Source organism: Convolutriloba macropyga, chromosome 7 (genome assembly GCF_964194025.1).
Source record: "Convolutriloba macropyga chromosome 7, txConMacr16.3, whole genome shotgun sequence".
NCBI classification, from domain to species: Eukaryota; Metazoa; Xenacoelomorpha; order Acoela; family Convolutidae; genus Convolutriloba; species Convolutriloba macropyga.
In genome coordinates this window covers 43407783-43434901 of record NC_134474.1, presented here as the reverse complement: position 1 = coordinate 43434901, position 27119 = coordinate 43407783, and the positions used below count along the sequence as shown (strand labels likewise).

The window sequence follows — 27119 nt, the reverse complement described above, 5'->3', positions numbered from 1 at the left end:
CTCCTTCATTGAGCTGGAAAGGAAGACCTGTATATCTCAAATCTATGTTTTCATTTCATTTGGCGGAACCTGGAGATTTGATTGTTTAGCCGTTTTCGTTTGGACGCCCCATTTTATTTTTATTAGTACCTGCCTTCGTTGTGGACATCGTGTACTCAAGCATTACCTGCGAGTTTGAATGTTTCGAGCATTTCTGTTGTGGAGGAGCGAACGATCGTCGTAGGCTTAACTGTTTTTCGACCCAGTACCGTTTTAACTCAAGTGCGAAATGACGCAGGGGAAGCTCTCCAACGTGTGGCGTAGACGGGGGCTTAGGAAGCCTTCTGATGATGATTCGAGATCAAGTCCTGATTTATGACTAGGAATGCTTTACAACAGCACTGCCTTGTAAACTTTTATTAAAACAATAGAAAGTCATGTCTGTCAGTGTTGATATTTTGGCGAAAAACTGTTGGTTTATAATAAAATTTAGCAGGGCTTTGCTGAAAAATATGAGTTGGGGATTTTTTTCGCTTTTTCAAACTTCAATTAGTGAAATCTGACAAAGCTTTCCATGAGTTCTCCAAATTTTCACTCATGCTAGAGAGCTCGGTAGAGGTGCAAATTAGAGGTCATATGTTGATATGTAGCCCAAGATCCCGGATATTCAATATTGTCTCTAGTATTTTAGTTATTTGAGTTTCAATTCTGAACCGCTACAGATAAAATTGTTACACATTAAATTGCTAAATTTCGGTTAAATTTATTCAACCTAAATTGAGTGCTCACAAATCGCAACAAGTTGCCAATTGTGTTCTTCCAATTTTGAAATGTATAGAGCTACATCTGGGTTAAATTTTGAGCAATCTAGATTGTTCTTGTCAACTCTGTTCTTTAGGGGGGTCTATTATCGGTGATATCATGACTCAAGTACTCTTTGTCATTTAAAATCAGACTTGATTGTAGGGTACCTGGGGGCCCTATATCTATCCCTGGTATGCCAGAAAAATAATTTTTGGCATCTTAAGGCGTTTCCCATGGCTCTAAATTGACAATTTTTGCGAGGGTTGCTTTCGTGTATTGAAGTTTTGATTATTTCTGGAGAAAATTTATGTTTTTCAATGTAACGTAAACTACCCAAAACTGTTGGTTCAAAGCATCAATGGCAACACATGAGGATATGAGAGGATGTGGAGTCGACTCTAACGTGGGTCTGTTTTTGAGTTTTTGAAACATTGTAGATAAACCAAATGCACAGTTCGCATTTTTCTTAATTTCTGAACTTTTTAGCCTCGTTTCTGATGTTTTTGTACTTAAACATATGTTTCAAATGGTTAATTAGTCATTCTGTCCTAACAAAAGGGTTTAGATTTAATTCTACAAACGAATGTGAAGAGGTAGATCATAATGAACTTAAATTATTTGTCCTATAACGCATTTTTCACAAAATCGATCAAAGCCACATCCCATTTTTGACTTTTTGAGCGTATCTTGTATTGCAGTATGGCAGCACGTAAAGTGTAGAGAGCGATTGATAGAGAGCTTTACGTGGGTTTATTGTAGTAGTGTTCTTCTGTGACGAAACTGAAGATCTAACTATTTGAAGTGATGACATAAAATGAAAAACTGAGCCAGCTGTTAATTTTTGAAACAATTCTTGCGGTGTTTTTGGGTAACCATAGGCAATTTCCTGGTGAGTGTTCTTCTCGTATTGGATGATATAAAAACTGCAAAATAACATATTTTTCCAAAATTGCAATGTGATCTTTGTTTGATAGGCCGTCTGTTGGCTTTGGGTTACTTTTCCATTATCGTTCTTTGGTCATTGTTGAAATCGTTTAGAACTGGATCTCAATTGATCTAGTTATATTTCCCAAGATGGATATTGGTGTTTTCTTGATCTCTGTGACGATTTTTCAGTTAATTGATAATTCGTCTTCTTCTGGAGTCTCATCTTTCGAATTTCCTCACTCCTGGCATTTTTTGCAAAGTTAGTTCTGTTTTAATTGTTTCGAGCGCTTTGTCCTGGTAGTTGTTATTTCTTTTCTTGTTCATTTCCTGTCTTTTTCTCTGGTTCAGTGCTTCTAGGGTGTTGCGGTGCAACATTAATTGAATCCCTTGCTTAGAAATGCTTTATGATAACGCTTTATGCTTAAGAATCTCAAGCTCGAAAAGATCAAATGAATGTGATAATATCTTTTGAAAATATGAATATTTCGTTTCAGCACGTGGTTTATTATCATTGTTTTCCTCATCTTGCTCGGATTGCATTGAAGGTCATTGTATCAAAGGCTATTGTAAATCGTAACATACCGGCTTCCTTGAACAGGTTCAACTTTTTTAATATATCAATGAAACTTGCTTTCTGGTTAAGTTGTCAATTGCGGTAAAACAGTATTTCTCAGCAACCCGTCAAAAGTTTATTAATACTCTTGAAAATCAATCAGTTTTTGTTTGCCGGTTTTTTATTGTTGTAATTTACATTTCCTTGCTGTCATTCCTCATCTGTATCCTCTGCTGTTCATTCTTCATCTGTGTTATTTTCCTTGTCAGATCTTAATGACGGCACGTCTATATCGTTTTTCATTAACAATTAAAGCTTGTTGACTGGTTGTATAAATAGTCCAGATGATGTCTTGAATTCAACAACTTGAACTATTTTATCATTTCCATCAAAGACTTTTGTTATTCGTCCCATTGGCCCCAGAGTGGGTGGTATGTTCTCTTCCTTGATTGTTACTACATGATTGATCTCAATATTTGTTTTTACCGTTTGCCATTTTTTCCGTTGTAAATTTGACAAATAATCTGTTGACTACTTCTTCCAAAAGTCCCTCATAAGATTGTCTATCCTCTTCTTCTGCCGTGTCAAAGAAATTGTTTTTTTTTCCTGTTGTTCTTGGTTAAAGCAATGCTGTGATTGGTCGTCCTATCAAAAAGCGTCTTGGTGTAAGTGCTAAGGCATCATTGGGATCATTTGAAAGGGACGTAATAGGCCTTCAATTTGAGATTGCTTCAATTTGTGCCAACAGTGCTGTGAAGTCTTCAAAAAACAGTTTTGTTCTTCCAATGCTGCGGTACATGTGATGTTTCAAAGATTTGACAGCGGCCTCCCATAGTCGTCCATAATTTGGTGTTCTCGGCGGAATAGTAGGCCAAGTAATATTGTTCTCCTTGCCGAATGTTGATATCGAATCTTCAAACTCGTGAGTAGCTAAGGCTTGTCGAAACTCCAACTCTCCCTTGGTCCCAATGAAAGTTGTTGAGTTGTCGCTGCATATTTTATCAGGAATACTTCGACGAGATACAAATCTTTTGATGGCTTCAAAGCAGTCGTCCTTGGTCAGAGACATAACTGGCTCTATGTGAACTGCCTTCGTACTGCAATGTATGTTTTCAAAAGCGTCCGAGTTCCAATTTTTATGTAGAATTGTCTACAGTGTTCGAGTCCTCAATGACTGAACGCAAATGACGGCACTACTCGTTCTGGAGGTAAATCTCCCATCTGATGTTGTAACAATTTGGCATCAAAACGGATACATGGCTTGCATCTGTATTAGACAACTTTCACTTCAAAAAGCCCTCCAGGTATCCAAATTATTCGTCAAATCCTGTATAACGTCAGTTGAGGTCCTCCGTGAAGATTGTTTTTGTGTGGTTCTCGAATAAGCATTTCAGCCATTGGCGATTTTCTTGGAATAAGAACTGGAATTTTTCGATCTGTTGTGTAAGGTGAATTGGCTAGGCGTCTTCCAACTCGAATAATCCTATTTTCTTCATCAAAAAATTGTAAAAGGCTGTTGAGACTGCTGCTTCTAGGAAACTTTCGTTTTCTGTGTCTCCCTTTAGTGGCTGCTCCATAAGCGTTAACGAGACATTTCCTTTCTCTGTTTTAATCTTTGTTGAATTGATGTACTGTTTCGCTAGAGTTGTATGTATTCCCGATAGACACGATGTAAAGCTGATCCCCAGGGCCCGCGGCCCAAGCTATACCATGGCTGACATCATCCTTTGAGACCACAACAGCATCTACGCTGACAAGACATCCTAGGCCCCCGGCCCTACCTATACTTGAGGAGTTGGTAATAGAAACTGAGCTCGCATTTTCACCTGAGCCCCCGGCGCTGACAAGACTACCTGACCCCCGGCCCTACCTGTACCTAAGGAACTGGCAGTAGAAACTGAGCTCGCATTTTCACCTGCGCCCCCGGCGCTGACAAAACTGCCTGGGCTCCCGGTCCTACCTATACCTGGGGAAACAGGGGGTTTTCAGGACACTGGAAGTCTTCGGGTGCTGCAATGATGTTAGAGCTATCCAAAGGTTGACTCGGATTGAAGTTTCTTGTAAAATTGTGGGCAAAACTGCTGGTACGGACTTTCTGATTTGCACTAGTGGTATTGCTGGTAATGATGGTATTACTAGCGTTATCGGAGTTAGAAGGGCTACGGATGGTGTTGCGGGGGGTTTCATTTAGAGGAGCAGTTAAATTACTTTGATTCGTATTTGTGACGACTTTGATGTTACAGTTTGCCGAACATGGGTCCTCTACTAATAAATTTGGAATACACTCAAAGATTGCTGTCATTTCTGGTCGCTGTTCTTGAGAATCTGGTTCAGACTTTGCCTGGTCAATTACTTGTATGTGCTCTGGTGGTTTTGACAGGCCTACAACAGATCTGATGAACACATTGAGTATAGTTTGTTCTTGTTTTTCTTCAGATATAAATTGAATGTGTCAAGACATTTTCAAATCTACAGAGTGGGGGCCATGTTTGTTCTGTTTTCTGGATAAAATAGTTTTTTCTTTTCAACTGAGAATTCAAATGTAGGCCACTTGCATGCATTTTTAGTTGCTTTGGTTGTGCGTTTTGATCAATGTACCTTCTGAATTGTTGATAACAATCCAAAAGCATTTTTCTGTTTCTCCAAAAGTTTTTCAGCTTTGCATCTTGTAGTTCCAAGACATAAGCTGAAAATGCTCAAAAATCTTGAATTGCTCTGATAAAAAGTTGGAGATCAAAGAATTTAAATGGTTTACGTTCATGAAATAGAGTGTTTCAACAACACTTATATGACGAACGATACGATGTGTTATTTATAAAACTGCCAATCGTACTTTTGTTCGTTTTAATTCAGCGTTAGTGTCCGTTTATATGCTGCAAGTGAGCGCTTTAATAATCGGATTGTCTGAGGGTGTTTCAGTGTGGCAAGTTGTAATTCAACTTCCAGTATTTTCGGTGTTTCGGCCATTAGTTTTGAATGGAAGTTTGTTCCTTGATAGCTCAAAAATGTACTTGACAAATAGCTGTGATAGAAAAAAATCTTCACAAACTCTGTGAAAATTGTATCGGCCTTACCATTTTTAGTGGTATTGCAGTTAAATCAATTATAAACTCATCAATAAGAACTATAAGCACTAAGAACAATTTTGTAAATTGGGTTTTCTTTCGACAAAGTCGATTTGCAATATTTCTCCGGGAAAGTAATGTAGTGACGGTACTGGCTGTAATGCTGAACGTAATTGCAAGTTCGCGGTTTGCTTGAGCTGTAACCATGTCATGCGAGGTTTGATGAAATTGTTGGAAAATTTCGTTAGAACCAGGGTAAAGAAAATGTATCCAAAATTTTTGTTTTGTTCCGAATATTCCCATATGCCGTCGTGTTGGTGAATTGTTAAAACTGTAATTTACTTCCTTCCAGAGGTGTTTTGGTAGGCAGTATTTCTTCAAAAAATGTTTACCGGAGTCTTCAAAGAGTTGTCTGTAAGAAATTTTATATTCAAGTTGCAAACGTCAAATTGCTTAGCATACTTCTGGATGTATCTTTCAAGTCACTTTTGGGGGCATTGTAACTCCATTCAATTGCTTGCTCTCTTATGATTTCTTGATATTCTGACTGCACACTTTCCAATTCTAATGTATGATGCCTGTCAGTTAAATCATTCCAAAATTCACATCGTAGAGCCGATGTACTTGTAGTGGTGATCGGATGTTAATATTGCGCGTCTAGGTTCGAGAAAAGATATTCAAATGATTGAAATTTTTTTCGTTTTTGAAATTGCCGGCAATTTTGCTTCGGACTCAACATTTTACGAACTGGAGCTTTGTCTGTTACCTATAAGGACAGGCTCGTGGCTTTATCTATTTGTACGTGTGACAGGAAGTCTGCCGAACAGATTGCGTTTCCAGAGATTTTTGCAATAACTGTGTTGAGTCAAAATTTTTTGTCCAAAAAGTTCCACAATGATAGCGGAATTGTTTTTGATTGGAAAAGATGTGTTAGACTTCAAATAACTGTTAGAAAAAAATGGGTGGCTGTTTGTCCAGAATTAGTGAGAAAACTAGTCTGATGTGAATTAGAGAGCCAGGAAATCTTTGTAATAGTAACAAAACTTCAGCTTTGCTGTCGTGCTGAAGTTGCAGTCCAAAATATACTGGGGCTTAGACGTTTCTTTCTTTGTCGGTTTTTCTATCAGTTAGTCTTCAGCAATGAGCAGACATGCGGCTCCATAATAGATTGCATTGCAAAAAAGGACATATTGTAGGCCAGATTTTGACAATCTGAGTCTCGTTTCTGCTTTTTCAAGTAAGTCCTTTTTCACAGACAAAGAAAAAGAGAGATCTCAAAAACACATATATGGTTCGAAAACATTTGGTGCAACCGTTTTAGAGAATGGGTGATGATGATGAAGTCTCGATGATACGTGCTATGAAGGACGAGGAGACAAGACAGGCAACAAAATCAAATTATAAAAAAATTAAACCAAAATGAAGACCAAAATACAATGTCTTTTTTTTTAAAAAAAAAACAGCTTAATAACAAAGTCAAAACAGCACCAGATAAAACTTAAAATGAACAAATTGACTTTTTCTAACCAAAAACTACATGGCATGGCTTTGTTGGGATTAAATGACAGGCAGATAAACATAAACTCAACAAATATAAAGAATACGTTAATACTTTGTGACAACAATTAGCTTCAAAGACATGAAAACCATTAGCCCACACACGAAACAGTTTAATGAGCTCATTCATGCATTCGGAGCAATTCATTGAGACAATTGTTTGTCCAGAAAGTATTACGAATACAACAAGAACAAATTCATGTAAAACTCAAAAAATCAAATTTGCGGTTTGCGAGAATACGTGTTGAATGCAATATATCGTAATCTATTCACTAAAAACATTAACGACTGTCCATTGCGCTGTTTTTCAACGCAAGCGATTTGATATGTGATATTTCAGTAATGAGAAAAATCGAAAAAATGTTAAAAAACAATTATTGGTACACTTCAAAAAATGTGATAAAAAGTTCAGTTTTAAGGTCGAAAAATCATGACTCAAATGATAAAATGGCAAAGAGGACTATACTCTAACTCACTTGAAGCTTGAAGCAAGCTCGACCTCCGGCTGTGTTAGGAGAGAAATGAGAAAAATTGCCTGAAAAAAACAAGAACTTAATGAAAAGTAAAAACCAATCAAATGTTTTCAACTAAAAATGTAGACAATCCCAGGCAAACTACTATTGGCTGCCTATAGGGTTTTCAATTATGGACTTCAAGTCAAAAGACTGTAAATTAAGAAGGACTACAGGCACAACTCAAAATTTCACAAATAATTTCAGGCAAACACAGCTTTGCAGTCGAAAGAACCATAAGCTTTTCGCTGATATTCTAATTTAGGCTGAGATATTGATTGTTGTTTTGGGTTAAAAATTTGTTTTTTTTTTTCATTAACTGAGCTGCAGTCTGAAATGATTTTGGCCTGTAAATAAAATGAGAAAACAAGAGGGCTTTTAATAAAAAAAGCCAGCACCCTTTTACAGTCTGTTTATTCTGAAATTGGAAAATTCCACAACTAAACAGGAAATAATATTGATTTGGCTGCTCATCGACAAAAAAGTAAGTATATGAAAAAACGATGCATTTTGGATAACTATCAAGATATAGTAGCAAATCATTAAAAGGTATCAACTGAAGATATCAGATAGTTTATTAAAAATCTCTTGAGTTAGTAAATCTAACTTTTGTTTTTTAGACACAATCATAGGACCTCAAAAACATTAACAAATGGTGGCGAAACGAGAACTCATTAAAATTTTACGAACACGGTCTTTGGAGCCATAAAAACATTGAGCTTTTCTCGGAAAAGACAATTTCCAATCATTGGACCTCGTTTTAATTTAGATGGAACCCCGATTAGTTTAAAATCACAAAATGAAAACAGACTTGGCCGTAATTGGGACAAGGAATACTTTTTTTTAAAAAATTTAATTGAAGAAGGGAGTTAAAACACAATTAAAATCGCTTTCTCGTTGCAAAAATCAACGTTGAGACTAAAACTGGCCTTGATGTCACTGCGGGGCTAATAAAAAACTGTTTTGTTCAAATAGAATCTCAATAAATCTTTCGGCAACAGAAATTATTTATATATTTAAGAAATAAGTGATGCCTTTTGGACAAAAACCTATACAAATTAGCGAAAGATCAGCAATATGTCAATTGAAGAATACGTTCATAGGAAACAAAGGTAAAAATAGTTTACAATTGTGTAAACGAAAAAAGCGTCAGCAGATTTTAGGCCTGAACTACACATCAATGTGTTCAAAGAAGCTTATTTGCCATTTTTCTTGAAAAAGAAAAATCTGCCAAATTTTCGAAAAATTAAGCAAAATTTTTGCTCGTAAAAAATGGAAAAATTTATGAAATGTTGAGCAAAACGGAAGTGAGCCTATTATGGACCATAAGCTTTTCGCTGATATTCTAATTTAGGCTGAGATATTGATTGTTGTTTTTGGTTAAAGATTTGTTTTATCATTAATTGAGCTGCAATATGAAATTATTTTGGTCTGTAAATAAAATAAGAAAACAAAAGAGCTTTTTTAAAAAAAGTCAGCACTCTTTTACAGTCTGGTTATTTTGAAATCGGAAAATTCCACAACTAATGTCATCAAAATGGTTGACATGTTTAAAATGTCTCAATAATTGTTTTGGAGAATTCAAAAACTCATGATAACGGAAGTATCTTCACGACGCTGAGAGCTGTCATTAGTTGTATTATTTTGATTATTTGTGTCAATAATAAATGTTGTTTTTCAAAGGTATTTCTATGAAACTTTTATTGTTGCAGTGCAAAGATGTTTCAACGTGATTTCCAAAAATTTTGATGTTGGAAAGAAAATCTGAAATGAGTAATAAAAACTTCTTAGCTCTTAATTTTAACTCAATTCTTCTTTTTTACTGGAAAAAATTACAAACTTTACTCTAGGACAACGGAGAATTCAAAAAAGTAAAAGGAAACATTTTGAGCCGTTTTACGGCTGCATTCAGATATAAAGATGTAAAGGCTTGAAATCTAATATTTTTCGATGAATTTATGAAATCTTATCTATAAACCAATGCAATATTTTAATTGTTGTACTGCAAAAATGTCACAAAGTGACTTTTAAAAACTCTAATACATGAAGGTAAGTTATCATAATCATCCAAAACTAAACTATTAGCCCATAGCCTTTAAGTTTAGCCCATTTTTCCTGTTTTAGAGAAAATTTGTCTGAAATAAATCTTATACATCAAGATGGGGCAACAAGAAGACATAAAACACTAAATTAACATAGTATTTCTGCAATAATATGATTCTGTGAAATCCACCAAAAACTGAAGTTATTAATAAATAATTCTCCCAGATATTTATTAAATCCAAAAAAACGCAATCAAATCCAAAAAAAAAAAACGCAGAATAACCAAAATGACTGAAATCTCATCGGAATCAGTGTAAATTTAGTTTTCATGCGTACACAATGACAGTCAGTTGTCGGTAATAAAAATGTAAAATTGAAAATGAGACATAAATTTGATTTTCAAAAAAATGAAAGAATGTTATTATTGATGGATAACCATTGATTTAAAGTGATCAAACGGCGATTGAAAGAGATGTAGAAAATGAATAAGTCATTCGATGTTTCGCGAATTTTTTTGTTAGAAAACTCAATTTGGGCACAAGATTTTCAGGTGCAAATGGTAGAAGATTCCGTTTTTTATGAGATTATAAACAACAATCGATAAGCTCTCTTTTCTAACAAATGGAAAACATTAGGACCAAAGGACTTACACTAATTGCAGAGAGTATCGAAAAAAAAACCAAATGATTTATAATACAACATGTTTCAATACTACCTGTTGCCTTCTTATATAGATCAACATGCACAACGCAAATCTAGAATTTAAAATTGAACGTATAAGAAATTTTTTAACAAGACAGAATTTTGGAAAAAAACTGAAATACCAGGTCAATAATACTGCTAAAGTCTTCATTGTGTTTCGATTTATTTAATTTGTTTCTTCCCTACAACAAAGGAAACGAAATAAAATAAATCAATTTTTTTAAAAATGTAATGGCAGTACTATTATAATTGGTACCATGAAGTGTTTTAGGCACCACCCAAATGGATTTAGATATACAAAACTTTTTGCCAAACATTTTGCAAACATTTTTAGGAGACCAGAGCTAACACTTATACAGGTAAAATAACATCAATGAGGTGCTGTCTTGTAGTGGATAGAGCGCAATGAGCTACATGTTAAAGATGCTGTGTTTGCATTAAATTTGTTTTCACTTGTTTTACAGTTTTTTATTTGTCCACTTACATTGTATGAAGCTTTCATTATGTTGCCGCAACAATTGTTTTTAAAGGCCGATCTCTTTAATTTATACGCAAAAAACCCATCAAATTAGTCTTACAAAAATAAAGAGGTCTACACCGTTTCCGCCCCCAGTATGACTATCTCTTGTTTCGCTATGTTGCAGGTTTTTGCGCAAAAAATTGGCACGTGCACCGGAGGAGTCAAATTTTTAGTTGAAAAAACGGGAGGAAGCGGAGAACAGATTCAAATTTATTAAATCATCCTCACTGCTATGAGGTGATATTGCATCGTGATCCTTTATCAACTCAAAGAGTTTTCATTGTTCTTTTTAGGGTCAAGGTATTGCAAAAAAAACTTTGTGTTATCATGCTGGGTCAAATACATACTCGGATTGTTCTCAGGCATACAGATGAAGGTCTCTCCAGAATTTTTCTAATCGCAAACGGAGTCGAGTAAATTTCGGAAAAATATGTAAGAAAAGCGGTGAAACGTTGTTTTTTTTTCAACTGCAAATTTCGTATATATTTTTGCGGTGAAATTATGTAATTTCACCGCTAGAGTAAAAATTTCACCACATTTCACCGCTTACTAAAAATTTTGGTCGTTACAGGGATTCGAACCTCTCATCTCCTCCATACCACCGACTTCTTATTCCACTGCGCCACCTCTCACTAACGTCTTGAATATTTGTTTTGAATTTAAATTGAAATACTTTTACCTTCTGTAAAACCTACGCGTTGAATTTTTGTAAGATTAGTGGCGAACTTACAAATTTTAGCGGTGAAATGTGGGATTTTTTAAAGTTTTTTAAGAATTAAGTTCACCGCTTAGTCTAGTGGTGAAATTACTTAAATCCGCCGCTTTGAAAAAAGTTTGAAAAGTATGTATGATTATTCGTGTGTAAATTTTCCGTGCATCTTTTAATAAATGTATCTTAACTTCGTTGGAGGAAAAACATTTGGAAGCGTTTTCTAAGCGGTGAATTCATGATATTTCACCATTAAGTTAGACGGTGAATTTATGTAATTTCACCACCAAGTTAAGTGTTGAATTTATGTAATTTCACAACATTCACTGCTGATATCACACAATTTTAACACTTTTTTTAAGCGGTGAATTTGTGTAATTTTACCACTAATTTAAGCGGTGAATTTATGATATTTCACCATTAAGTTAGACGGTGAATTTATGCAATTTCACCACCAAGTTAAGTGTTGAATTTATGTAATTTCACAACATTCACTGCTGATCTCACACAATTTTAATACTTTTTTCTAAGCGGTGAATTTGTGTAATTTTACCACTAATTTAAGCGGTGAATTTATGTAGTTTCACCGCATTCACCGCTTATCTCACATAATTGGGACACTTTTTTTCAAAGCGGTGATTTTATGTAATTTTATCGCTAAATTCATTGGTAAAATTTTGTAATTTCACCGCTACGAGCGATAAAGATAATTTTGCGTTGAATGGCGGTGACACCTCAACCCGGGAATCAAGTCCTAAAAGTGCTGACAAAAATGAACAAAATAATAGCAATCTGATCAGAGTGAGCGATTTTCTACTTTAATAGCGCACAAAATGATCAGTGTCGGTTTAAAAAGTTATTTACACCGACATATTAGTGTCGGTATAAAAAATTATTAATTAATTTGATAAATTGTGACCAGAGAAAAAGTTTTACGCTGTTCCTATCAAACACATTTAGAAATCCGTACACTGGACTGATTGCTATTTTACTGAAACTCTAAGCTTAGCTTTCAACAGAATGATTTCGAGCCATGATTTTTCAAGAAACAAACTCAATTGATAATCTCCTAAGTTAGCAGTCTCTTTAAACAATCTTGGTTAATCGGAAAGTTTTCATCATTTCAAATCAATAGTCAATCAAATCTTGACTGGTACATAATTTGGACGTCCAATCCACACAATCGGGTTTTCAATACTAACAAACATGTTGCAATATTTTGTATTCATTGTATCTTATTTAGCTGTTCCAAAGAAAAAAAATCTGCAGACGAATCTATTGAAGAAGTGTTCACATCATGAACTTATAGCAACTTTTAACAATCATAGTTTTTCTAGCCTTGCTCAACATTGGCAGAGATATACTGCTTCTTGCATCATTTCAAGAAGATAATGAGAGTTTAAAGCAAACAAGGGTGCGAGAAGAGTTTGAAGATCTTTTTTTCTTTTATTGTATACGACTTTACCTTGAGAGATATTTTGATAGAATTCTTTCTAGTGACCAATTTGAACACTGTTAAATTGCTGCTTATGACAGATGTCAAAGTATAGTACCAAGGGGCGTGAAATTTATCCATTCAAATGACAAACAATTGCTGTCAATTGACCAATTCTCAACAACAATGAATGCCTGTTTAAATATGTTCAAGATATTACTTTCTGTAGAATACAACACGTTATCTTTATGGATTACTCAGAGAGAGGATTAGTGTGACAATCAAAATCTCTTATGAACAAAATGCACAGATGCAACATCTTCAAAGATGCTATTTTTAGTTACTTTTCACTTTTCGGTCATTTGATCAGCTTTTGAAACGTGATTGTTCACATATTGCTTTCCACAAGGTTCCGAAACAGGTTCCCCGACATTGTTATCCAATTTTTCAACAACGGGGACTTACAAGATTGGGAAAAAGTTCACGAAGTATGAGCGAAACTTCAGATATCCCCCCGGTTGACATTTTGTTCACGGAGAACACTTTTGCGCATAGATGGCAGCTTCTAATGATTGCAATGTGTTCTATTGCCACAATATATTCTGGCATCTTTGTCATATCTCCTTCTTTCTTCAGATTTGAGGTGCCATACTACTGTCAAGACAACACACAGGTGAGGAGCTTAACTTAAATGTACTTATTTTGTTAAATTCTATACATTTTTTGTTTAAACAACTCAATTTATCAAAAACTTCCCATTTTTAATTGGTAAATTCTTCTGCATTAGCGTGCATGTACATATATCTTGTTCTCTGATCAGAGCATGTATAATGTTCGAGGGCGGTCAGACATCAGCTCGGACTCAGAGGACGCGAGGAAGTACGATGAACTTGTCAATTCATTTAATTCCCTTCATATTTTCAACACTGCAAAAACAGCATATTCTGCTCATCTTTTTCCATAATTGATGGGCAACTTTAAAAAAACCACCAAAATTTACGACTCTTTAAAAAAGATGTTTCAGCGCTTTCAGCGCCTACGATACATGATATCCGAGAACTCTTACAAGAATTAGACAACCTTTCAGAACATTTGTAACATAAATTCAACAATGTGAGAACTCAAAAACGAATATCTCTAGAGCTATTTTCAAAATAATTTTTACTAAACTTCCACAATCTCCGCTAAGTTCCTCCATAAACTAATAGGTGGCCAAAATTCAGCATCATCAGAAAAAAATTTTCTGTCAGGTAATTATGGAAAATTTGTAATGGCAAAGTTGTGAAGGTGCACCAAATTTGTATATGAACTGCTGAAAATGTAAGAATAGTGTCAGGAATTTACCGAACCAAATATAGGCTGAGGAAAAAATCTAGGAACAGTGCTGATACTATAAGAATTGTTTGAGAATGAGCAGGTAAATCATTACAAGCAGTCATACATTACATCCTTTCTAAACAGAAAAACAGTCGAAACTCCGCTTCATTCAGAGATAAAACGAGGAATAGAAGGTTATTAGCATAATTAATCATTTAATTGAGTATATTAAATAAAATTCCCTAGAAAATTTTAACAGAACCAACAAAATAAAATAAATAAAAGAAATGACAACAAAAAAAAGAAGATAAAACTTTCTCAACAAACAAAAAAGATCAGGAAATTTTATGAGAGTCGAAATTTATAACTAATCACAAATATATTTTTCTTTTGATAATCACGAAAGCATTGCAGCATCAACACAAAAAACTTGCACTTTTCAATACGGAATCAATGTAAGACTAAAAACAACACGGAAAACATCAAGAAACCTGCAAAAAATTCCAATTCGAGGCTTTTTACTGTGAAATTAAATGCCAGTTCAAAATTTTCTATTCATTTCTCTTTTGACTAAATTTTTCTGTATGACGCTATCCAACCCCCAAAAAATCTCGTTTCATCAAAATTCTACGCTCGAGATTCTATTGAATTAGATTTCCATTTCTACGTCCACCATAGCAATCTATTTTCTTCATATTTTTCTTAAATTTTTCAATCGATGTCTCTTTTTTCCTTTGTCTTTGAAGTCTTATCTCCTTTCTTCTTTATTTTTAAGCAAACTGACACTAATCAGGAAGCTCATTTTTACTTACAAACACATTTCTAGATAATTTTGTTCGTTTTGTCAAGAAAAGTTGTAATCGAATTGTCAATTGAATTTCCTTAATTTTCTGCTCTATTACCGGTTTTTAACTAAAAAGTTGACCAAAATTTATTCAGTTGTCAAGCGTTCCTCACCACTGAGTCTAGTCAAACCTTCATAGATCAATTTTCGCATTTTTTCTGGTCATTGGAAACTGTGGTTACTTTTGGCGCATTTTATCTGTTTATTAATTGCCAAAATAAAATATAAAATCATAAAAAAATTATTTTTGGGTTTTCTGTTTTGCAATTAGAAAGAACTTAATGATATTTCTGCTAGATTACTCTCCAGTGACGAATTTTAACACACTTAAATCTGCTCATGCCAATTGGCAAAGTAGAGCATCAAGAGGTGCCAATTTCGCTGTTCAAATGAGAAACAACTGTTTTCATTTGACAAATTCTCGGCAACAGAAGATGCCAGTTCTAATATCTGACGAATATTTTAAAACCTGATTGCTTTCATTACCTTCAAAAAACTTCCGAAGCAAAAAAAATGGTACACCTAGACCAAGTTTTCAACAAAGTAACTTCAGATATCCCCCTTCGAGAATTTGTTTACGGAGAACCTTTCTGCGCATAGATGGCAGCTTCTAAGGTTGACCATATGTTCTGTTGTCACAATATTTTTATACATTTTTGTCATACTTCCTTCATTCTTCAGATTCGAGATGCCACATTACTGTCAAGCCCGGGTGAGGAGTTAAATATAATTGTTCTTTTTTGATACTTGAATTAATCAAATAAAAAAAATTGAACAACAACTTCCCATTTTGTAAACGGTAAATCGCTCTGCTATATTAGTGTGCATATAGGAATATCTTTTCTCTCTGCTCAGAGCATACTTATTGCTCAACGGTGGTCAATCGGACATGAATTATGTGTCCAAAAATCCTAAAAATGCGCTGAATGTGTTAAAATTATGAAAAAATGTGCTGAATGTATTGATTTTTAGTTCTATGCGCTGAATGAAATTATTTTCAGCACATGACAATTTATTAAAAAAAACTGTTCCGAAAAAAATATTGCTCAAATTTCAGAAAAAATATCTGATTCAATTTCTTAGGTAAATTTAACACTGCGAAATTAGCATACTCAGCTGATTTTTTTTCCATAATTGTTGCGCAACTTTAGAGCCCGCCTTTTAGGGATATTCCGCTTCAAGGCGAGAAGTAAATCGTTATACCAGTCAATTGCTTTTTTTGAAAAACAGTTTTATGAAAAACTTCAAAGTTTACCGCATTTTAAAAAAGTTTTATTTCAGCTCTTTCAGCACCTATGTTGCATGATATCCGAAAACTCTTACAAAAACTAGACAACAACTCAGTACAATTGTAACATAAATTGAGCAATTCGAGAACTCAAAAACGAATATCTCTAGAGCTATTTTCAAAATAATTTTTACTAAACTTTCACAATCTCCACTAAGTTCCTTCATAAACTAATAGAGAGTCAAAGTTAAGCATTCTCTGAAAAATTACTTTTCGGCCAGGAAATGATGGATTTTATGCAACGGAAAGTTGTGAATGTGCACAAAATTTGTAATTGAACTGCTGAAAGTGTGAGAATAGTGTCAGGAATTTATGGAAACTGCTAGATATAAGCTGATTTGGTCAAACTCTCAGAAGAGTTGAGTCTTTTCAAACTGTGATAGATAATTCTTCGATCATTTATAATTAAGGCTGCACTCTTGGCACGTTTCATCTTTTTATCAACTGCCGAAAAAAAATAAGAAGGTTTATTAAACAATTACTTCTAGGTTTATGTTTTCAATAAGAGAGAGCTTATTGATGTTTGATTATTTTTTGTACAATGTGATGTCTGTTCAAAATCATAGTTCGAAGCATAAAAACGTTTTGTAGGATGCATGTGACGGCAGCTGCTCTGATTGGTCATTCAACTACACGACCCTGGATGTACCAACTTCCTTGCAGGAGTCATACAACCTTGTATGTGACAAAGAACTTTACATTCAATTACACGGTAGTTTATACTTCCTAGGACTGTGCCTGGGATCTATAATTGGGGGCTATCTAAGCGACAAACTGGGCCGGGCAAAATGGTTGTCAATCGCCCACTTTTTAAACACGATTCTTGGGGTTATTATGGGTGTTACAAATTCGTTGTTTGTCAATCTTTTTTGCTGGTGTTTACTAAGCGCGTTGTGTATGAGTACGTGGGTGAGTGCCTGTGCGTATAATGCCGAAACAGGTAGAGCAAAATTTCGTCACGTGTCGGTGGGAATTCTAAATTGCATATTTTCGGCATCGGTTGGTTTATGCTCTCCATTAGCTTACGTTTTCCCGAATTGGCGACATCTGTTAATTTCAATCTCCGTTATTGCATTTTTATGTTTCATTCTATCACTGTTTAACGACGAAAGTCCGAGATGGTTATGGTCGCAAAGACGCTTCGGCGAAGTCTACGAAATCATGAAAAAATCTGCCAAGCTTCAAAATGAAGAAATTCCAGCTGACACTGAAAAACTTATGATTTCACTCTCGAAAATCGGAAAACAGAAAGAAAAGTTCGCGGATCGAATTGTTACAGACTTCAAAAATGTGTTCTGCTTAAATGCCAATTTTCAACAAGACTCGAAATTGCCTAAAAATGAGCACGGGAACGATAAAAATTATTCCATTCTTGACATTCGCAATTATCCTCGACTTGCGGTGCGGCTTGTATTTTTGGCAATGCACTGGGTTTGTGTGAACACTTTATATTACGGATTATCGTTTGGTGCTGAAATGTTCCATCAAAATGTGTACGTTTTTGTATTAACTCAAGGTTTTGCAGGTCTTATAGGCGGAATTTTCGGTCTTTTTCTTCTTAACTTTGCGGGAAGAAAAACTTTGGCAATCGCTAATTTAAAATTTGCAGGTGCTTGTTACCTAGCATGTGTGTTCATTCCTTTATCTAAAAAGTTTATAATTCTGGTTATAACTTTCTCGGCTAAAATTAGTTTAGAGTTTTTCTTTGTTTTATGTTATTTATGGACTTCGGATCTGATGCCGACCGTAATTAGAACATCAGGAATTGGCTTGGCATCTTCGATGGCTCGAATAACTGGAATGGCTTTGCCATTCGTGGGGAATCTGGCCGTTTTTGGTTCAGCCGCTCCACTCATATTCTACAGTTGTCTTGCATTTTTTGTAATCATTTGCAGTGTATTTTTACCGGAGTCACGGGGTCAGAAATTACCCAACACTTTAGAAGAAGGAAATGATTTTGGTACAAATAAATCAAGGCTGCAAAATGAGCATGAACAAAGAACAGAAGCGAGAGCGGTTGAGAATGTGTTTTAATAAGACCTTGCGACGTGCAAGTGTACCACTTGTTTAACAAGTGCACCACCACAAATGTAGAAAATACTGCGAAATTCCGACACTGACACACTGAAATGTAACTTGCATACATTACCCAGAGAGTAATAGTTACCATCATATTAATCGTTTTGAGATATCGAGTTAGCACGGAGTAACGAGTAATATCTTGTCTGCCTTCGTCATAGTACAAAGCATTTTTTAAAAATAAATCTCATTTTTTTTGCAAAGGCTTTTTCAAAGGTTCATTTCTCAAAAACTTAAAAATAGTTTTTGTTCCTGTTTAGAAAAAAGGTGGATGCTCGGTAATGTGCTTCCACAAATAATAAAAAATATTGAATTAACTCCTAAAAATTTGTTGGAGGGGGTGGACATACAATTAATACCAGACAAAGGCAGACAAAATGGTTGGACACTCAATTTTACCAAATAAATGTTGAACAAATTCCAATAATATCTACAAACCATGGACTAACTGAATCTAAAAGAGCTTTCTGACTACATTCTTCATAGCTTTTATGATTTAATTACTTCAAATCTCACAAAATTTTTGAGATTACATTTCATACTTGAGGACGCTTCTGAGTTTGACTGCGAATATAGTGAGAAGGGACCAGATTACTGCTATGTGCTGCCCTGCACAGTCGAGAACTAGTATCTTGGTCATATTGACTGGCCTTGCTTTATCATTATATGAACAGCATTTCATCAGTTCCTTGGAATGTTGAAACAGCTTGAGTTTGTTTGATTTGACCGGCATAAGACACAATTCTCCACCTTTGAAACTGACAAATTGCTCTATTTTCAAGACTTTTGATATTTGAAGAATCTGGTTTTATTATGAATTATCAAGCCAAATCCTCTGAAAAAAACAGATGTAGTGTCGTTTTTGCCTCCAGCTGCATTTTATATGCTTTTATTGATCGAGAAACAATCTTGGTGTGTATAAAATTATCTCCACTGGACTGTTACAATCGAAAAAGTAATTCGGATTTTAATCAGTCGGTCTTTTTTTGAAAAAAAAATTGATGTTAATTAAACAACAGAGTTATTTAAAGAACAGAGCAACTCACATCAAAGTTCACTGTTGATAGGTCCAAATGCTTTCACAAATAGTTTTAAACTAATATATCTATTTTTTACTCGAAAGATTATGGTCATTTTGACTTTTAAAAAAGTTTGCTTTTCAAATAAACAATGTTTTATTGAATCTCTCACTAGTTTTTTTATTTGATCAAATTGTAGTTTAATGTCAGCAAAGAAAGAATGCTTCTTGGTCTTGTTTTTTCTACGGAATTTAAATTTTTTGCGTTTTTGAGCGTTATGTTATGGTTTTCTGGCTTTGATACTACTAGATTTCATTGTTTTCAATTTTAGGTACTGACACATTTCTCACATTTTTTTTCTCGTTTGATCACAATATCAAGTTGTTGACAGTTAATATATTACATTATTGGCTTTCAAAATAGGGCACAATTGAACAATTAAAAGTCTTGAAAGGCACAAAGTATAGGTATAACAGCTTCGACACCCCTTTCTCAAAGATTGTAATTGAACTTTTTCGCAATCGCTTTTGACTGTTGTTTTTATTTGTTAATTAGTCTCGTTAGTTATGGTCGTTTTGACTTTTAAAAAGTTTGCTTTTTAAATAAACAATGGCTTATTGACCTTCTTAACTACTTTTCTTTTAATTTGGTCAACTGGTAGCTTAATGTCAGCAAGGAAAGAATGCTTCTTCGTCTTGTTTTTTTCTACGGAATTGTAATTTTTTTTGCCTTTTTAAACGTTAGGTTATGCTTTTCTGGCTTTGATACTACTAGATTTCATTTTTTCATTTTTAGGTACTGGCCCGTTTCTCACGTTTTTTTTCTCGTTTTGTCACTTTATCACGTTGTTGGCAGTTAATATATTACATTATTGGCTTTCAAAATAGAGCCCAATTGAACAATTTAAAGTCTTGAAAGGCACAAATTATAGTTTTAACAGCTTCGACACCCCTTTCTCGCAGAATGTAATGGAATTTTTTACAATAGTCTTTAACTGTCGTTCTTAATGTGTCGTTTTAGTCGTATGAAATTACCTGGTAAACGACAGATCTCATTCTTATTTCATAAATGAGTAAATGAGCGTTTATTTTCATTTGAATAGATAGCTGTTGGCTTTCAGGACTTCGAAACAATTGTTGTCAAATATAAAAAAAAACTATTTAACGCTGTTTAACTTGGCATGTGTTTTCTTTTTTAACTATTTGGTACTTAGTCTCCTTAATTAAAGGTCCAAATGATATTTTTGATGACATGTAAGGGTGCAAGTGTACAAAATCGGACATTTTTTAAGAATTCATTATGAAATCACTGGCTTCAGCAGGTGTTTTTTTGCACAAAAAGTAGATTTTTAATTTTTGTCTATATTTATCTTTCCTTTTGTAGACGTAAGACAATTTCTGAATAATTATTGGTCTCAAGAGCTTTCTTTGGAAGAATAGGCGAACCTATTTAATTATTTCATATTGTAGCTGACGGTCTTCATGACTTTGAAAATAATTGTTTTTGAAAAAAAAAACAAAATAGTTAATTAATTTTGCCTTTTTTCTCTTTTGGTCTACTTGTTACCTATTCTTATTAAAAAGTAGGCCTATACCAAATTTTTAGCGTTTGAGGAATGCTCATTTGAACATATTTTGAGGGGCCAAATATGGCTTTTCGGCTTAGACAGCGTTTTCTCGCAAATTTTATTTGAATATATTTTGTTGTCTCTTTTTGTTTTTCTTTTTGTAACAGCATAAAAAATTGAATAATGACATGTCATAATATCCTCCTATAAAGACGTTTCTATTTTTAAACATGTTGGACGTTTTCATTTGCCATCTAATGTTTTTCTTTCCTTTGAAATTAATTGTTTTTAAAAAATATAAGCCACTTTTTTCTTTGCTGTTTTTTTGTCTAATTGTTACAGAGCCTTTTTAAAAAGTGGTCCCATATGTTTTCTAGTGAAATAGAATTTATTTTTTTGTCTTTTTTCAGTTTTATCCGACGCTCTTTTGAGGTTGTCAGAAACTTTTTTTAAATGGACATAAAGTTTTGGAGGTAATTAATATTTGTTGTCATTGTTGCTTGATTTTGTTGCTCGTATTGACTTGCTTTCCTAATAATGACTGATCTCATCAATTTAATGCGGCATTTTTTACTCCAATGAGTTATTTTTGTCGGAGTTGATCTTCGTTCATTCACATTTTTTTTCGAAAAATACTTGAATTTTTGGGGTTTTCTATCTGTTCCTCATTTGATACCAAAAATGTGGATGAGCAGTGTCGGAACTTTATGCGCGAACGCAAATTACCGAGCCAACTTTTTAAATTATAGTTCTAATACGTTCTATTTCTTCAGATTTACGGTAAGCAAACAAAAACTCAGAATGAAAATCCAATTTTCGTGATCACTTAATGTTTATCCTTCATTTTCCAAAATGTACCAGAAAGAAAACAAAATAGGTTTATCATACGTATTTTTGAAGTTTCTTTAAACAGTTTTGCGGTGTCACTTTGTTTGACGTTAAGTTAATATTTTCGTTCATTTTTTTTTCAATGCAACTGCTGGTGCTACTGTTGGTATAATAAGCAAAGCCACTTGCTTTCTGATACAGAATAGATATTTCCGCGAGCTTTATTATTATATTCAATTTCAGCTTCGATTGTCATCAATTTCGCAGTGTTTCAAAAAAAGTTCGAAAATTGTAAAAAAGTCAGGGACCGCATTTTTCATCTTTCTCATAGCCTCTATTAGAACAGTTGAGCCAATTAAAAGATTGTGGAAACAACTAGTTTTTAGGTGGTAGAACTTGTACTGTCTCCAAACCAGCATAGTCAGTACCACTCAAAATGTCGTTTTTTGTCAAAGGATATAAATCTCAACAGCCTTGGAAACGGTTTGAAATAGTTTTTAGACAACTGGAAATTTAAATTCTTTTGGTGTGCAGATCGTGACGAAAAATCGTTGGCGACTTTATGGGGGCTACTGAAGAAGTAACAATTGTCTGTTTTATTGACCAGATCCCAAGCCTTTTCCATGTCATCGAAGTTCGTAATTCAAACTTCTATTCGCGTGCCTTTTTTGGCTAATTTTAAAAACGTTATTATCAGTTCGTAGGTTTTCACCATTGGGCTCCAATCAAACATTTAACAGTTTTGGAGCAGCCTTAATAACATATACATATTCTTTCTCCTTAGTAGAGTTAAAAGATAGTGGTAATTTTGTTCTAATTACTATCAAAATCCTACATAATCGGGTGCCTTTGACATTCAATTCAATTGGGGCAGAAAGTTGAATTTTAAACAATATGGTCTCATTAATAATTAAACCAAGATGATTGTCAGATAGATACTGAGGTACGACTAAAGTATGCTGAGTATGTTGTGTCAAGCGCAGTGCTGATAATATTAAACAGTGCTTTAATACTTCAGAGACTGATTGAGATTTAACTGTATATCGCTTCTTGCAGCTTTCTATATAGTTTAGTAGTTACAAAACGAAGAACAAAAGTCCTGTCGAATGGGCAAGGATTCTAATTGGCGATATGTAAAACAGATCTGTCTCTGGATATAAATTTAAATGTCAGCCTCTATAAAAGACCTGTACCCACACTTCCTAGCAACTACATTTAAAAATTTTTTAGGCATAAAACATAAAGCATTTAAGACACAAACAATTAATTTAAAAAAATTTGATCATTGATAACAAACGCGGTTTTTGTTTAATTGCAGTTGGTTTCTCTTTTTGAAGTTTTCAATTGAATTTCCTGCTACCTAACTTTCATATATCAAAATCTCTGTCAAAACTATTTAAAATTAGATTTCGAAGGAGAATTTTGTATTTCGTATTCAACAGAGAACAGTAGCCGAAGTTTGGAAATTTTATAAGCACTGCATTGATCCCCGATCTTATCAATAAAATTCATGTTCTAGTAGGAACAGTTTTTTTTCAAAATATTGTAATTTTTACTCAGGGTGAACTTTTCCCTAGTGATTAAAAACTTTAAAAACTTGCAAGAATCTTGCAAGCTATCTCGCACGAGAATACATACTTCTTGCAAGATTCTTGCAAGGTTCTTGCAAGTTTTGAATCTCGCCTATTCAGACTTAGGTATGATAAAAAAATTTGCTGTGAGCGAAGTGCCCTCGACAATAAGCTTCTGATTAGACCAAAATTTTGATCAAAATTTAAAACCAGATCAAATTGCGCTTGAATCAGACAAGTATCATTGTATTTGTTTTCCAGCAAACCCATTTGAAGTCAGAACGGTCTTTGATCCGCTCAGAAGCGTCAAAACATTGCAAAACAGAGCATAGCGCTGAATGTCGACAAATCTCTTAGTATCGCTGGAAAAGTTTCATTCGCTAAAAGTTGACGTTCTCATCACCATTTCTAACTGAAGAAAGTGGAATTCAAAGAGTTCACAACCAAATCATAGCGCAAACACTTAATATTGATTTATGTATGTATGTATGTATTATATATATATATATATATATATATATATATATATATATATATATAAATATATATATATATATATCATCTATAAATATATATATAATATATATATATATATATATATATATATTAATTAATAAATTATATGTATGGTACTATACTTATATATGTATATATCATATATATATATATAATATATATATATATATATATATATTTATGTATTTATATATATATATATATATATATATATATATATATTCATAACTGTCTAATCTGAGCTATTCAGTCAGTGACACATGCAAACAGTTATTTAATTTGTTTTCTATTAGCATGCCAATGAAAAACAATTTAAATAAATGCCTGTGCTATAAACTTGACAGTGAACGTTTTGAATTTGACTTTTTCCAGTTGAAAATTTTGATGAGAGCGTTATCTTCTAACGAATAAATGTTTTATAGCGAAATTAATAGACTTGTCAACGTTCAGCGCTATGCTAGAAGGCTTTTCTAGAAAGGGTTTTTTAGAAGGGGTTTACCAGAAGGGGTGTACGAGTGGATTTAATACAAAACAAATCAATGGCACTTGGATCAGATTCACTCGCAATTTGATCTGATTTTAAATTTTGATCAAATTTGAGTCTGATCAGAAGAATTTTTTCGAGGGCACTTTGCGCACAGGAATTTTGTTGACCATACCAAAGTCTGAATAGGCATCGAAAATAGATATTGAAAACAAAAAATCACCTTAGATTCTAGGTGCTCACCCTGGAATCACAGTGGCGGCTTTTCAGTTGTTTTTTTTTGGTTTTCTAGAGCAATTTAAACAAAAAGAGTGACAATTTACGTAAAAATATTGTTCCGACCGCACTTTAGTGGGAGGGAGGAGCTTTATACCTTAATGGGGTTTTGTATTTTGGTCAATCAATTTTGGTCGATCGATATATTTACCGTAGAGCGTTGTGATTGGTATTACAAAAAAGCCCGCTAAACGCAGAGTGTGATCCACAATTTTGTTTTTTTGAGGAGTTACCAACGTTTCAAATGATTTCGTTCATATTTACAGAATTTTTTAAAAGTGTTTGTTCTTCTCTGTCCAATTATATTAACATTTTAGGATTAATGGCCTTCAGCATTCCAGAAGCGATTTCGAGTAGACTTGTCGCTTTTCATGGTGGTTTTTTAAAGAAAAGCAAGTTTCAATTTCAATCTAGAATTTTCAATTTTTGGACCCATTTTTGTTTTCACTTTTTTGTAGAATTTTGATTTTGTTTCATTTTTTAATGAGTGTGCTAAATGAGATCTGTGCTCGTTTGTGGGCTTTTAATGATATTTTTGAATTGACAACGACAAGACTTCATTAAAGTACTCTTAAAAAGTTTATTGTTACCTCTGCATTGTATTGTCCCTGATTACCATTGCTGGAAAATCATATTAAGTTGCTCACCAGTTCTCAATGAATATAAAGAACTTTACAGTTTGTAACTTATGGTGTTGATTATTTAACTAATCGTTCTAGTAAAAAAAGTTGAAAAGGGTTTTAGTTTCGACCAGAGATGTTGGTTTTGTATTTTTGTCACAGTTTGAATGTGATCTATCTCATTGATTACATTCGTTAAAGAAAAGACTTTTGTGGTTTGAATCCTTAGCTATTGGTTTAATGACAACATAAAATTGTTTTCAAAAGTTATTAGTGATTTTTTTGTTCTAACGGTTTTTTTTGCTGTTTTGTTGCCTTTCGCTCTTCTGAGTAGTAAAGTCTGCCTGAAACAAAAATGAAAATAGGTCTACAATTGTTTCCTATTATTTTTATTTAATTTGGCAGTTCATAGAGGACTTTTTAATTGTTTTGGTTGCTTAACAAACCACTTGACGTTTTAAAGAAGCTTTAAAACTTCTATATGCGCCCAATTGACAGTAGGTAGTTTCATGATTTGTTTCTCATACAAAAATGTTTGAATAAAGTTTGTCACTCGGAACTGTTTGGTTGACCCAAAAATTATTCTCATCAACAACGATTTCAAGTTGCATTATACTAAAACTTCTGTACTTGTTCTTATTTGTTAATCAAATAAAATTCTTTGATTTTCTGTTCAGTTTCCAAAGTTTAACACCTTTTCAAAAGCGAGGTTTTATTCGATTTGATATATTATTTGTTAGAAAAAATGTTTGTTCGTTGAATACCAAAACTAAAACTAATCGTTACACCTACATTGTGATTATCTACTTCCGAGGACCTCTATTTGAAAAGGAAACCTCAAGTTTCATTTCTAAGCTACTGCTGAAGGCATTTTTTTCTGCATCCACTTCTAAATTTGAATTGATTATTCAGAGTCCAATCAAAATTAATTAGAGGCTAAACAAGTTGAATGAAATTGAACTTTTCAATTGAGGAATAAAAGAGATAAAAGAGTTTGAGTTTTGTTTGAAAACGGGATAGACTGTAATTTTTGGATATAATTTTTTGTTGTTAGGTAAAATTAGTTGTGTACTTGATAAAATCGTCAGCTTGCACAACTTTAATTTGGACGGGATCTGATTTTTTCAATCATTTGTTAACATCTTTTCTTTTGGCCATTTAAGTGATATAAAGATTTGATCTCACTCGTATTTATTTTTTTTGTCTCCGCATCTATCCTTTTCATAAAACTATACCATTTTAAACTACACAACGTGAATTGAGTTTAGCAAATGCTATTTTTCATACTGATGTATAGATTGCTGTTCATACTATTGTATAGATTGCTGTTCGGGCTTCTAATAATTTTGACATACTGTTGTATACTGTTGTATAGATTGCTGTTCTCATACGGTTGTATGTTCATACTGTTGTATAAATTGCTGCTCAGGCATCTAATGATTTTGACACTACGTAGATTAGTCAAAAAAGTTTAAATTTTGTCTTTTTTAATCTTATGATGTAATTGTTACTAAATTCAAAAACTTAGAAGTCCCGTTGAAGTCTTAATGAGATAAAAAAAATCCTACATTTTTTCTGCCTTTTATAGTTTATGGCATTGCTTAATTTGAAACTGTTCGTTTAATTTAAAATATTGTGAATTTAAAGCTCTGAATTTAAATGTTTTTTTTTGAAGACTTGCTAAAATGGGAGGACAAAAAGATCTTCTTGGTCTCGGCTTTGGCACGCGAAAAATTGAATATCAAAATTCAAAGACATTTTTTGACCGAATGCTTTTTTCTTTTCTTTTCGAAATATTGAATAGAGTAGCAAAAATTGAATTAGACTTATCATTTTTTGCTGACAAGTCAAATATCTTTTTGACTTCATTGGAGGCATATTTTAATCTTCTGAATGTGTGAAAC

The 27119-nt window shown here is 33.5% G+C and overlaps 3 protein-coding genes across 4 annotated transcripts in view; 1 reads left to right on the top strand and 2 right to left on the bottom strand.

Annotated features, from left to right (window-relative positions):
* Positions 1-27119, bottom strand: part of LOC142342888 (V-type proton ATPase subunit F-like) — a 245543-nt gene that overhangs the window by 63041 nt on the left and 155383 nt on the right. The gene's annotated exons all lie outside the window — the stretch shown is intronic.
* Positions 1-27119, bottom strand: part of LOC142342887 (uncharacterized) — a 118408-nt gene that overhangs the window by 88094 nt on the left and 3195 nt on the right. The window lies entirely within an intron of this gene.
* Positions 12990-18560, top strand: LOC142342302 (organic cation transporter protein-like). The gene is made up of 2 exons (XM_075393591.1): positions 12990-13479; positions 16847-18560. The coding sequence occupies exons 1-2, from the start codon at positions 13297-13299 to the stop codon at positions 18287-18289; spliced, it is 1626 nt and encodes a 541-aa protein (XP_075249706.1). The 5' UTR covers positions 12990-13296; the 3' UTR covers positions 18290-18560.